Source organism: Equus quagga, chromosome 14 (genome assembly GCF_021613505.1).
Source record: "Equus quagga isolate Etosha38 chromosome 14, UCLA_HA_Equagga_1.0, whole genome shotgun sequence".
NCBI lineage: Eukaryota > Metazoa > Chordata > Mammalia > Perissodactyla > Equidae > Equus > Equus quagga.
In genome coordinates, this window is record NC_060280.1 from 25,184,413 (window position 1) to 25,198,494 (window position 14,082).

A 14,082-nucleotide genomic window follows, 5' to 3' on the forward strand; every position below is an offset into this window, starting at 1 on the left:
AATACAGTAAAATGTCTCATGCAATTAATTGACCACAATGCAACTAGAGTCAGCTTTAAAAATGTGAACGGGATCATGCCATTGATCATCTCAAAACACAAACATATATACACACATTCAAAATTAGTAATCTTACATTTATTGATTTGGGATTTACATAAGAGCTCCTTAAAATTGATTACCTCTCCAGTCTTATTTAATAATACCTCTCAAATCAAGCCTTTATCCACATTGAAAATATATTCTGCAAATTATTACAAATTCCAAAACTTTTCATTATCTCCTTTGCCTTATGGTTTTTCTTTCTTTCTGATATATTCCTTTTTCACCACACAATACTGTATGGGAATTTTTTTTCTCACTCTTAAGATCACAGCTTCAACATTACCTCCCAGGGAACTTTCTCTGATGTATGAGACATGTAGTTTCCATAGCATTAATCAGGAATTTGACCCAGTTTATATTTTGACTACAAAGTACAGTGCCTGGAATAGGCAGTTTTTGTAAGCACATAGTCATTTTTAAAAATATATATTTGCGAAAAATCAATTTATAAATTTAACAACATAGATACTCATGGCAAGAGACCTTAGAAGATCATTTGCTTAACTCCATATCATTAAAGTATTTTAAAAATTAAAAAGAAAAAAACTTAGTTCAGAGAGGAGAAACAATTTAGACAACATTATGCAGCTAGTGTCAGATGGAGGAATAGAATACGGATTTACTGAACCAAAGTCTTGTTCTTTAGTCCACGCTTTTAAGATTAAATTGATAGAGAAAAAAATATGAAAATAATGGGGACAGAATTTATCCTAATATGAGCCTGTGGTTATGTATCAGTAAAGAAAGATTCTAATTTAATCAGGGATATGAGGTTGTTCTCTCTGTAAGAATAAGGACTCTGTATGGATGATATTCAGACTTCCCTATATCCCCTATATTTCTCTCACTCAATTTCCTTACTGGCTATGAAGAAATTGAGCTGGCCATAACAAACATAAGAATAAAGGAGAGAGTTTTCCACTTCCTATCTCTTCCCCTAGACTTTAATCTTAAACTAGTTTTAGGTTGTCCTCTCCTGTCAACCATATCAAATTTTCTATGAATAAATAGAAGAAAAATTCAGGGATACTGTTTTTATATGACATTTCAAGTCTTGATTAAAATATTGTTGTGTGAGAAGATTAAATAGTTGATATGATTTTCATATTATGCTTTCTTGTATAAAAGTTTATTAGTGTCCACATGTTTCTCTGACTAGAACTTTGGAAAGGTAGTGAAAGAGATTTATGTAACAACCAGCATAAACAAATTATGTAGGTTTCTTCATTAAATGAGGATAATGGTGGTGGTGTGCTAATCAAGACTCTCTTGCTCTAGAGACAAAAGACCATTGACTCCTGTCCCTGATATTGGACATCATGGTCTTTTTCAACAATAGTAGCTACAGACCCTTTCTTCTGACTGGTTTCCCTGGGTTGGAGGATTCACATTTGGTGATTCCATTTTGTTTTGTGCCCTGTACCTAATTGCCCTTATGGGTAACATCATCATCTTAGCAATTATTCAGGTGGAATAGTCATTCCATGCACCCATGTATCTTTTTCTCTCCATGCTGGCTGTTAGTGACCTAGAACTCTGTGCTGCCACTCTGTCCACACTACTCAAGCTTTTCTGGTTCAATGCCTGTGAAATAGACTTTGATGCCTGCCCAATTCAGATGTTCTTCATCCATGTTTTCCTCCTAATGGAGTCAGGCATTCTGCTCACCATGTCTTTTGACTGCTATATGGCCATCTCCGATCCACTCAGGTATACTACTATTTTGACTAATTCTACCATTGCCAAGATAGGTGTGGGCCTTTTGCTACTGGCTGTGGCTATCATCTTCCCAGGACCCTTTCTCATTAAGCAACTGAGGTTTTGTAAGTCCCATGTGCTCTCCCACTCATACTGCCTGCACCCAGATATCATCAAACTCTCCTGTTCTGACCACCATATCAATAGCATGTATGGCATCACCATCATTCTCATTACCTTTGGAGTGGACTCTCTACTCATTCTTCTCTCTTATTTGAAGATTCTGATGACTGTACTAGGCATTGCTTCCCAGTGTAGGGGAGGAAGACATTTCCTCTACCTTCTCTGGGTTATTCTGGCCAGAGAATGAATTAAATTCACATGAGACAGAATAGTAGGAGAAAATTAAACAAAGCTTTATGAGGACCATGGCCTGGGGCCTTTCTTCCCGAAGGAAGAAAGGGCACCAAAGAAGTGAGGTATACAGAGTGGTTATATACCCCCAAACAGGGTATTTCACATATGATTGAAATGTCCCTCCCACAATAGTCACAAGATTGCCCTGTCGGCACAGCGCTTGATGGACACAGCAGGTAATTGGTCTGCTACCTCAGAGGGCATAGCAGGAGGCAAATCTATTGTCTTGAGCTGGGTGGTCACAGGTGGGTGCAGCAATCAGTTCCTAGCCTAAGGAAAGGTGCTTAATCCTTAAAGAAATGCCAATTTGGGAGGGGAAGGGAAGTCAGTTACAGGAGGTTACCAGACAAGCACAATAAAATGCAGATTTGAGTCCTTGCCTTCCCCATTGATTAAGAGTTTCTGGAGATAAGGTCATCTCACCTTCTTCCCGGTACAGAGGGAGATATTTTTACAGATGGAGATTTCCTTTACAATGTAAATGTCTCTTAACAAAAGGGTAAGCAAGTTCTACTTTTCAGTTGCTTTCCTGTCTGCAAAGAAACCAGCCTCAAATAATCCTCATGCCAAAGAGACGTATCTTCATGTGGCCAAGACCAGTTCCCCACAGCAGGAAGAACAATTCAAGGCCCTTAACACTTGTGTTTCCCACATCTGTGCTGTGCTGCTGGTCTACGTTCCCATGCTGGGGGTATCCATTATCCATCGCTTTGGGAAACAGGTTCCACCCACGGTGCACATTATCATGGCTTATATATACCTACTGATCCCTCCTTTTCTCAACTCTGTTGTATACTGCATTAAAATTCAGGAGATATGCACCCGTATTCTGGGTAATCTACTGAAATTATAGAAGAGAGGACTTTAGGATTATTTATATATATCTGGAGTAATCCTTAAGAAATTAATTTCTAATTTGGGCAAAGCATATCGCTAAGAAATATTTCTATGTTCACAATCCTCATGCACGTTTGTCTCTCACTTTTCTGAAAGTTTTTGAGAAGCGCAACAATATCCTCATTTTCCTTAAGTAACTCAACTAAAATAGACGACAAATAATTGTACAAATAAAGCCTGAGTTCAAAATAATCTGTGTTGTCAGAAATCTCTCAATATCCGTGAATATCCATGAATTTGTTGGAAGATTTGTAATCAAAACATAAGGCATCAAGTAGAGGGCATGTTGTAACCTGACTACAATGTAACTTCTGATGAACATCTTCCACAAATGTCTCCTCTATGATTTTTTACTATCTATCCTTAAAATTACATCGAATTTTCTCAGTTTTTACTTGTGAGACTTTTATCTTGTTTAGACATTACTTTACAAGTATATTCTTCTAGTTTACCATGTACATGTCCACACTCCTTTGACATCTATTGATAGGTACAGTTTAAAACTTGGAAAACTAGGCAGAAAATCATGGAAAAGATTGCAATGAGCCATTAACTGGTGTATTGACATGCTGAGTAGTACTCGTTGTCTCAAATTTTTGTTTGCTGGTTAGTGTTCTGCTGATTTATGAAATTATGTAACCAAACAAATGAATGTAGGCTATTAGCTCAGTAGCTGTTGGAGAGTGTGTCCCCAAGAAGATGCGATAGAGGAAAGATACATTTTATTTGGAGGGCACCCTCTTTAAATAATTTTTGTCTCCAATGAGTCATCAAAATAACATTACAATAGAGAAATAACAGCAATGCTTTAGGTAAGTTTCATTTGCAGAATGCCCTGTCAAGAATGAAAAGGAGATCCTTCATGAGCCAGTACATAAACTTCTTAGAAGCTGTATAGGGCCTTACATATTCCTCACGCCCACAATTTACTGTTTTCTAAGGCTTTCATAGACCTACTACAGGAACAAAAAAGAATAAACACCAAAAATTTCCACAATATTATGCTTACAAAGCCTAGACTTCTGGACATGCATAGGAAATTCCTAACACTTCTAAAAGCTGTATGGTAAATGAGAGCTTGCAAATATAACTCATTTCCCGACCTGTGCATCTAAACAGTATATTGCCAGCCCATGTCACCCTCAGTCTAGACTTTCTGAGAAACCAATGGACGTTTTCTGCCATAGTTACTTTTAGTTTCTCATTTATCATTCTCATCTTTCATATAATTCCAGAACTCTCTAGTTTTGGAACTCAATGCCCTCATCTTACCTGGGAAACAATTTCCTTTTTTTTCATTGTGAAGTGTCTATTTCCTTAAAACAGGAAACACATCTATTCTTTTAACTGATATTCATGCTAACAAGGAAACTTGCATACATGTGACCTACAAAATAGGTATTGAAAGAATGAAGACATAAATGAATGATAGCAAATTATTGGGGACATAGACCACAAAGCAGACAAAAAAATAAAGGCCATAATCTAAACCAGGAAAAATGACATCAGTCTCTTAGGTAATAGAGAAAACCAATTGTGTAGATGATTTTGCTTTGGAGCAAAATGGATATTTAAGATTAGTGGCCATCTTGTGAAATCAACTACAAAGATAAGACTGAGACCTGTACTTAGCATGTAGGAAAATTCTAAACGAGTATCATACTATTGAACCCTACCTTGAATCTTTTTCTGTGGAAAAAGTAGCATAGTTTTGTATTATTCAGTGTTTTCTGACTGATATTTAAAAATTTCTCAACACTGGTAAGGAATGAGATAGTGGGTGACAATAGAAGAAATTCATAATAAATTCAGATGAGTGAGTTAAAATAAGTGATTATTAGATTGCTTTGAGCTAAGGGGATTTGTGATTTCCGAGTTTAGGAGTACATGAAGGTAAAAATATAATTAACTTTGAAAATAAAATTACACACAAAGACAATCTGCATTGATTTACATCTCTAACCACGGAGTATCATAATTATTTATCTCCACTAAAGGAATCTTCTTATTTAACTGGTATTCTCTCAGATTTGCAATCCAACTGCCTCAATTCTCTGGCTATTAAACATTTAATGAGTCAATTTTTGTTTTCCCTTCAGGTAAAAATATGTCCATAAATTCCTTTTAATTCATAATGTGTTTGTATTTTTCTTTAATCTTATTGTTGTACAATCTCCACCAAAAATCATAGCTTGTAACCACAGCTTTATGTACTTCTCTCCTATGAAAGTGGTGTTTCCCTACACATGAGCTGTTATTATTTGTCCACTGGAATCTATTACCTTGGAACTGGAATTATATACACTAATGAGAATGATCAAAAGAAAGAACATTATTGGAGTTGCTCATCAATTTTAATAGAAACTTAGGGAGGCCATTAGCCCTCACAATCATCTCTTCTTTTTATTCTCCTGTGTATGTTAAATAAGAGAGATGAACTTGGGAGACTCTGCTAAGCCATCTTGGGAGTGAAAACTGATTGCAGCACCAGCATTGAGGCAGAAGCACTTGACATAAGTGAAATAGGCCTCTAGCAGGGGACGGGTCAGGAACCCCAAATAAAGCTAAGAACATTTTTTCCCCAGTTAAGGCTCACAAAAACCAGATCTAGAAACATCTTCTTGACTTTCATCTTTCAAAAGTTGACTGTTATTGTGTGACTACCAATCTGCATTGCTGTACACACCAGCAATATGGACCCTTTAGAAATACCAGAAGGTCTTCTATGTTAGTTTAATAAAATTAGAATTTCCAAACTACCTATGGGAACTCTCCCTTTCTTGATTTTCTTGTTTGTTTTACATCTCTTGTTATACTGAATCTATGAGTGTCAATATCCATTATGTTTTAACATATTGTATCTACTTGTCAAGGTCATAGTATTTCTTTGAGCCTGCACAAATGCAATGTGAATGGTAGAAACTGTTAGGCAATAACAATGATCCTAATATGGGGATTAAATGCACCCTGAAGTTCATGTGTTTCAATCTTCACCCAACATTGAAATTCCCACTCCAATATTATCAATAATTTTTCACCAGCCTGACTACCCCTATTTTCGGTGTAGAGATAGCAGGATCTACTGCACCATACCAGGTGTTCTTTGTAATTCATTCTGAAAGCTCTTCCTTATGTGGGGCTCCTCTAGATGCTGCTAAAATCACCCTGGACGTAAATAAGCCAGATAAGAAGGAGGTAGACTGGGCTGAATCAGTCTCCTCCCTGCCCCTTTCCTAACCGCAGAAAACTCACTCCTCAACTTTAATCACTGTCTCTCCCTATAAACTTCATTGATATACATTTGCTAATTGTCTCTTCAGCAGTCATCTCCCCTTCCCTCTTCCCAATACTACTCCAAATTTCTCAGTCATGGAGTTCGAGTGGGATTGGCCACACTTTCAGGGTAGGCTCTGATTGTTTTAATAATATCAGCATATACATTTCACCTAGCCACAGTTATTAATTCAAGAAACACATAATGCACTCCAGGCCAATTAACATCAACAGAATTCAGCTCTTAGATTTTATTCAAAATATTGTACTGATTATGTTTTTCCTGCTAGATATGAATGAGGAAATATACACTTTTAAGAACTGCCTTCTTGAATTCATGAAATGAATGCCTGCTAATAATGGCATCAAAGGTAAAGAAGCAAAACTGAGAAGTGGAAGAGAACGAGAGAGATCGGGTCACACTACCGACTCAAATACCTTCTTAAATAAACCTACCTTTTGATTTTACGGTTACATGAGCCAGTAAATTACTTTTTTAAAAAGCTAATTGGAGTTGAAGAATCTGTTGCCTGCTACCAGGAAACATCTTTACTAATATACCTCAATGTATACTGCCCCATCAGAGAGATGAAAAGCCTTCCTTATATCAACTGAAATATATCAAATAAGAAGCCCTGAACCTTGATGTTTGGATAAGAAAAAAACGAGAAATATAACCTGATTCAATGGGTTCAATTACAGTCACTGGGTGCTTCCACTGAATTTTCACTACTTCACAGAATGCCTCCATATCTCAGGGTTTGTCCTTGTATCTGGAAATCCCAAAGGTTCACGATTCAGTGCTTTCCTGTACACCATGACTCCAATGGTCCCCTGACTTAATTCTGTGTTTATAGAGCGGAGGAGAGAAGACCATGCCATGAAAGAGGGATACTTTCAGAATATAGCTTCAGAATTCTTAGATAATCTGCTATACAATCAATTATATTTCAAGTCTGCATCTCAAAAGATTCTAGCTAAAGATAATGTCATGTGGTCAGTCCTTCTTCCTAGTCTGACAGCTCCGTTGAAAGCTGTTCACCATTATTGACTCTGCTGGTGTTTGAAATACTGGGGGCATAGCTTTCAGTATCACAGCAACATGCAGCTGCCACAGTTAGGACAACCAACAGAGAGGTGCTGTGGTTCCCTGACAAGGAAATGAACCCCAGCCACAGAGGTGAGAGTGCCAAATCTTAGCCACTAGACCACCAGGGTTATTCCTAGAGCATTCCTATGGAGTAGTCAAGAGTTAATAACTTTAAATTAAGCAAAAGACGAGAAATTCCCAGAAGATTCCTGTCCCTAAGGTAGCTATTCATGAACAATAAAAGAGCCCAAACTGGGTCACAAGTGATTTGGGCTTTGTAGTAGTGAAACAAAGCTACCAATGAAGGACTCTAGCAGCCAAGTTGCTTTGAGATGTCAGGTGAGAAGAAAATCAAGATTTAGCTGAGGTTGGATACAGAAATAAGATCAAAGATAAGTGGGACAAATATCAAAATAGTTAAATTCTAGCATGTACTACAAGAAACTACCAATATCTGTTTTATGAACTTTTCCTGTGAAGATATTAGTGTTTTCTCTCCCAAAGTCAACACTAGTTGTTTTGGAGAATGGTGCTGACTCAAAAGGAAAAAAATTTCTGTAAGAATCCCAAGGAAAGAGAGGAATTGGGTATCCAGTTCTACGGAAATTTTGACCAGCCTCATCCCCGAACACTAACACACCCTGAGACCAGATGGAGTAGATTCAGAGAACCTTAAGAGCCCATAGATGGGAATGGTACCGTGTTTGGAATTGCTAAAATTTTCTCTTGTGGAATGATGGTGAAGTGGGTCCTCTTATTCATTTTCTTTATCTAAAATAATACAAATGGAAAAGTATCAATTAAGGAAAAAGTCCTGATCGCGCTTCTGAGGTTGATTCCAATTGTCTCAGTTTTTGTATCCAAAATCAAAGATTTTAGTGAGTATGTGGAATTGAAAATGATATTTCAGAGTCACATTTTGATAAACTGAATAGGACAATTGAAAAAACCAGTGACCAGTAGATAAGATGTGTATGCTTCTTGTCCTCATCCCTTGGATAAGGAAGTTGACATTTTGAGGAAGAAGTATTTGATTCTATAAAACCCTCCCTTGGATAAATGACTAGATTCAGGGAGCATTTGAATAGCCATTCAGACAAGGTCCTATATCAAATAAAAACAAAGTCAATTATCCCCAGAGCAAGTATCCTTGGGAACAACTAAGCTGTGAGAATATTAATCATGAAAGCCTTTTATCTTTGATATAGTGTGTATTTCAGTGAAGTATTTACTTTTCAGACTGCCCTCCATCCCTTACAATGCAAGCAGAGGGATATCTGTTTTGATAGTCATGTCACTATAATCACTTTGGAAGATAGCTTGGCAGTTTTTTGCAAAATTAAACATATTCTTACATATGAGCCAGAAATCATACTCCCTTGTGTTTGCCCAGATGATTTGAAAACTTATTATCACACAAAAACTTGCACATGGATATTTATAGCAGCTTTGCGTATAATTGTCAAAATTTGAAAGCAACCAATATGCCCTTCAATAGGTGAATACATAAACTGTGGTACATCCAGACATCAGCATATTATTTAGCGATGAAAATAAATGAGCTATCAAGCCACAAAAAGGCATGGAGGAATCTTAAACGCTTTTTACTAAGTGAAAGAAGGCAATGTGAAAGGGCTACCGTAATGCATGATTCCAGCTATATGACATTGTGGAAAAAAATAAAACTACAGAGACAGAGACATATCAGCGGTTGTCAGAGGGGTTACAGGGAAGGAGGGACAAATAGGTAACACAGTGGATTTGTAGGGCAGTGAAACAATCGTGTATGATACTGTAATGGTGGATCCACGCCATTACACATTTCTCAAAACCATATAATATACAACATGAATCGTGAAGTCTAATGTAAACTATGGCCTCTAGCTTATAAAAATATGTCACTATTGGCTCATCAATTGTAACAAAGGAATCACACTAATGCAACACAATAAGAGGGGAAACTAGGTGGGTGAGGTTAAGGGGATATTTGTGAACTCTACACTTTCTGCTTAATTTTTCTGTAAACCTAAAACTGCTTTATAAAGTAACATATACTAATGACAAAGCTTCATTTCAAAAGTAGGGGGGATCTTCAAATATTCTGTGATGCCTTTCCCTTGGTAAAACCTCAAAATATGTCACTAAAGGACACCTGGTAATGTATTTACACATATTAAAATAGCCTCAACAGTTTGGCTTTGTCATAAAACATGTGGATGTTCCAGAAGTGTCGTGCAATAGGAAACCTCCTTTTTTGTTATAGTATTCTCCAAGGAATACATACTGAGCTGGCAAAAAAGTGCAGAGATGTTGCTCAGAGACTTCATTTGGGATGGAAAATTATCAAATGCAGTTCAAAAGTGGAAAATACAATTTTACAAGTATGGAAATATGGAAAATATAATTTTACAAGAACGGAAGATAAATTTAGCCAGCTAATCCAAATACTGACTGTGGGTCTCAGGTGTAAAAGCCCTCTCACTCAATTGTAAAATACCCAAAAGATTTCGCAGCCCTGAGGTTATTCCCTGAGTTGTCTTTACAGATATTGGTGTACAATACTGATGAATATATAAATGTACATATGCATATCTTTCCTGAATCCTTATCAGCTGGACAGGACTTTTTACTTAACACCTAGAAATATCATTGTGGGAGGTACTAAGAGGAAATTCAAGGTCTGCTCTTTTACATTCCAAATGGTTTAGAAAAATCATGCATCTAAAAGGTAAGTTAGAATAGTTTAGTGGTTAAAAGTGTGAGTTTGGCAATCAGGATCCCTGGATTTCCAACAATTTACACACTCATTAGTGATGTGACATTGGGAAGGCCCTTCAGTGCCTGAGTTCCCTTGCATTCACAATTGGGATATCAACAATAGCTATTTCATATATTAGTTTTGACCATTAAATTGGTAATCCATGTAAAGTGGTTGGAATATTTTGTAGGAAAATTCTTAGCACATTATAAGCATTTATATTGCAATTATTATTTTTACCATTACTGCTATATTTCCCACTCTTGTAATGACATGTGATATGTCTTCTATTTTAATACACTGATATATTGTGTGTAGTTGTCACACAGCAAAACCAGCCTTTTCTGGAAGACAACCAAAAAAATGAAGCAAAGCCTCAGTCTTAGGGGGCTAATAAAATTATAGTTATACCTCCGTATTTTTAACAAAATAAACATTCAAAAAATCTTTCTCTTGGAGTTTCATTAAAAGTCACTTCCTCTATTTTATGTGTTGCCTTTTGGTGGGACATTTTGTCTTTTATTCTTCATTTGAATTTCGTGAAAGAGAGAAAAAGGGCAGTATGAGGGAGAATAACATAAATTTGTGTTCATAATGTGATAATTTGTCCTGCTTCCTTGTTAAGCGTTGGGATCATGTTAAAAGGATTTCAGTTAACTCAAGGGACAATAGATATCTTGAAACAGGGTGGTTTCCCATCTACTTGATGGTGTGACAGCCCCCCATGAAAAGTGCAGCATGATCAGATTCTAGATTTTGTAGCTCTTTTTAGATGAAATAGCATTTATTATCCATGACTTTGAAACTGCCAAAGACTTGAAGTCAAAAGTGCTTATAAGCATACATGGTGCCTTTGCCAAAAGCACTGCATTTGATTACAATCTTGACTAATTGATCTAATGTTTTATAGGCCTGGACAAACAATAATTTTATATTTGAGGGGTTTTTTTAGAAAAGCTATTTTTATTTTATAACTTTTGATATAATAAAAGCAAGAACTACTGCTATTTTAAAAAGTTGCTAAAGTTTGATCTTATTCTGTGGTAGTGAATATGAAAACTGAAGTCACTTTACGTCATAGAAGGCTCTTTCAATGATAGATATTGAAGAATTAGGGGTCTTCACATTCTTCAGTGACTTTCTTGCTCTGAATGAGAAAATTCTGTACTCTGAATTTTTATTTGTCTTCTATAACTCCATTTCCCGATCCTCAAGAGTTAGTGCTTACTAGGGTATGAATAATCACAACTTTTGCGTAGCAGTTTAAATTTCATCTTAAATCAATCATTAACTTCAAAGATTCAAATGAGAGCCAGATGAGTGAATTTTTTTCCTTATCATAGAAAAAATAGGCCAAGGTAACATATCTCACACCCTCAGGATGAGAGAGAAGAATTGGAGTCTTCATGCTGCCTCCAGTTATGCATCAGTCTATCATCTAACCCATCTCTGCTCATTCAGTTTGTCCAGTGAAGAATGGAATATTAATTCTCTCCAATCTTCTATTCAGTATTACAGAGAGAAAAGAAAAAAGGAAAATTACTTTTTTTTGTATTTAATAATTTATTATCAATTTAGAAAGGCAAAAATATATACATATAACAGTTACAAGTTCAAAAGACATATCATAAATTAGGTAGTTATACCAACTGACATTACAAGAAATAAAGTATTCAACTATTAGTTTCAACTGCTTCACAAGTTGTTTTCAGAGAGAATAAGATGCCCCATAAACAGGAAGTGATTTTCCCATTATCCTTCAGTTATTTAGTAACATTTCTCAGACTATTTCATTTTCCATCTAATTCTCTAGCCAAAATTAATGGTTAGAATTTGACTAGGATGAAGAAATATGTACTCATATTCTGTTATTATTTACTCTAGCTCTCTACTCTTTCACGTAATAGACTTTGGCCACATCTCTATAACAACATCCAACTGTACATCCACACATCTCACTGCCTTTCTGCTGACTGGTATCCCAGGCTTAGAAGACTTCCAAATCTGGATCTCCATCCCTTTCAGCTTCATGTACCTTTTGGCTGTGATAGGCAATGGCCTGGTTGTGGCGGTGGTAGCCTGGGACAGAAGCCTCCATGAACCCATATATGTCTTCCTGGGGATGCTGGCATTCAACGACGTCCTCCTTTGTACTGTCACAGTACCCAAAATGCTTCTCATCTTCTGGCAGGGCTCTTCCCTGTCCACCTTTCCTGCCTGCCTCACACAGATGTTTTTTGTTCACGCTCTCTTCCTCTCTGAATCTGCTGTTCTACTGGCCATGGCTTTTGATCGCTATGTGGCTATCTGTTCACCTCTCCATTATGCAACCCTACTTACAGGCTCTCTCATTAGCAAGGTGGGCCTGGCTCTGGTGGCTCGAAGTGTGGCTGTGGTCACCCCAGGTGTCCTCCTCATTCTCCGGCTACACTTCTGCCAGAGCAATATCATCCACCATACCTACTGTGAGAACATGGGCATCGCCAAGTTGGCCTGCAATAGCATTGCCCTTAATAGCATTTATGGGCTCACTGCTGCTCTCCTCACCACAGGGCTGGACTTTGTCCTCATCTCCCTGTCCTACTGGCTAATTCTGAGAACAGTCTTCCGACTACCTTCTAGGGAAGCCCGGACAAAGGCCTTTGGAACCTGTGGAGCTCATATATGTGTCATCTTAATATTCTATACTCTGGCCTTCTTTTCTTTCTTTACCCATCGCTTTGGAAAGCATGTGCCCAGGCATGCCCTTATCCTCCTGGCAAACCTCTACTTACTGGTGCCACCTACCATGAATCCCATTGTTTATGGAGTGAAGACAAAAGAGATAAAGATGAGAGTACTAGGACTCTGTAGCCAAACAAAATGACCCAAGGGTAATGAAGCAACAATGAACAGCAGAGTCCACCATGGAGGAAGAGGCCCAAACGTCAAATTTGAATCAATCTTGGCAGATCTGTCCCCACAACCCTTAACCTCTGAATAGAGCTTTAAAAATTCATATTTACAGATACTGTATTCCTGACATGGGATAAACAGGAACTGCTCACTCACCATTGAAGAGTATCTCAAAATAGTAAAGTAACAATTAATGGAATATCACTGTAATAGCACAAGGGACTTAAATATCCTTTTTGTAATACACAATGTCTCTTTTATATCAATTTGCTATAGACAGGACAAAATGTCAAACTCCATATGTTCAGGGATTAGCTCTGAATCTGGTCTCACCATAACACCTAGAGGACTCGGAATAAACAAATAATTTAATAAATATCTGTAGGAAGGATAAATGTCTTCCTTAATCAAATAATAAATGCTAATGATTTGAACTCCCTGATAGGTCCCTATATGTTATATAGGACCTATAAGTAAAATACTTCTTTCTGTTTTCTCTCAAAAACCTTTCCTTTAGCTTCCAGAAAATATCTATTTCTTATCTCCTGTAATATCTTGGTGTAATAGAGACTTTCACTTACCAACAATAGAAAAATTACTTTGGTTAGATTAGGTAAACAAAAAACAGGATATTTCATGGAAGCATTCTGAGTTATGCCATGATAACCAAGGATAACTTGAATATCTATAACTCAAGAAGGACAAAAGCCAGGTTGCCTTAGGACCTCAACAGCAGGAGAGCCTAAGCTTCTTTAGTGGATTCGGTGTCTCAGTTGCAATGATTATGGGACAGAAAGTACAATAACCTAATAGTGGGTCAAACTGCTGAACCTAAATCAATCTGTTATACCTCTTAACATTCTGACTTAATGGGGATGAAATTGTATCAGGATAATTCTTAGGAAAAGGAAAAGAAAATCATGGCAAATGGTCAGAATTATGTTCACTT

The 14,082-nt window shown here is 36.9% G+C and overlaps 1 protein-coding gene across 1 annotated transcript; it reads left to right on the top strand.

Moving 5' to 3' along the window:
- Positions 1 to 1,597: 1,597 nt before the first annotated feature.
- On the top strand, positions 1,598 to 13,104 carry LOC124225513 (olfactory receptor 52Z1-like). The gene is made up of 2 exons (XM_046638203.1): positions 1,598 to 1,928; positions 12,146 to 13,104. Exons 1-2 carry the CDS (start codon positions 1,598 to 1,600, stop codon positions 13,102 to 13,104), a joined length of 1,290 nt encoding a protein of 429 aa, XP_046494159.1.
- Positions 13,105 to 14,082: the final 978 nt, after the last annotated feature.

Excerpts from the sequence above, each read along its gene's own strand:
- LOC124225513 (XM_046638203.1), top strand. The coding sequence starts at position 1,598 with ATGTATCTTTTTCTCTCCATGCTGGCTGTTAGTGACCTAGAACTCTGT. Across the intron at positions 1,929-12,145 it reads CATTAAGCAACTGAGGTTTT|ACTTTGGCCACATCTCTATA; the intron begins GTAAGTCCCATG and ends TTCACGTAATAG.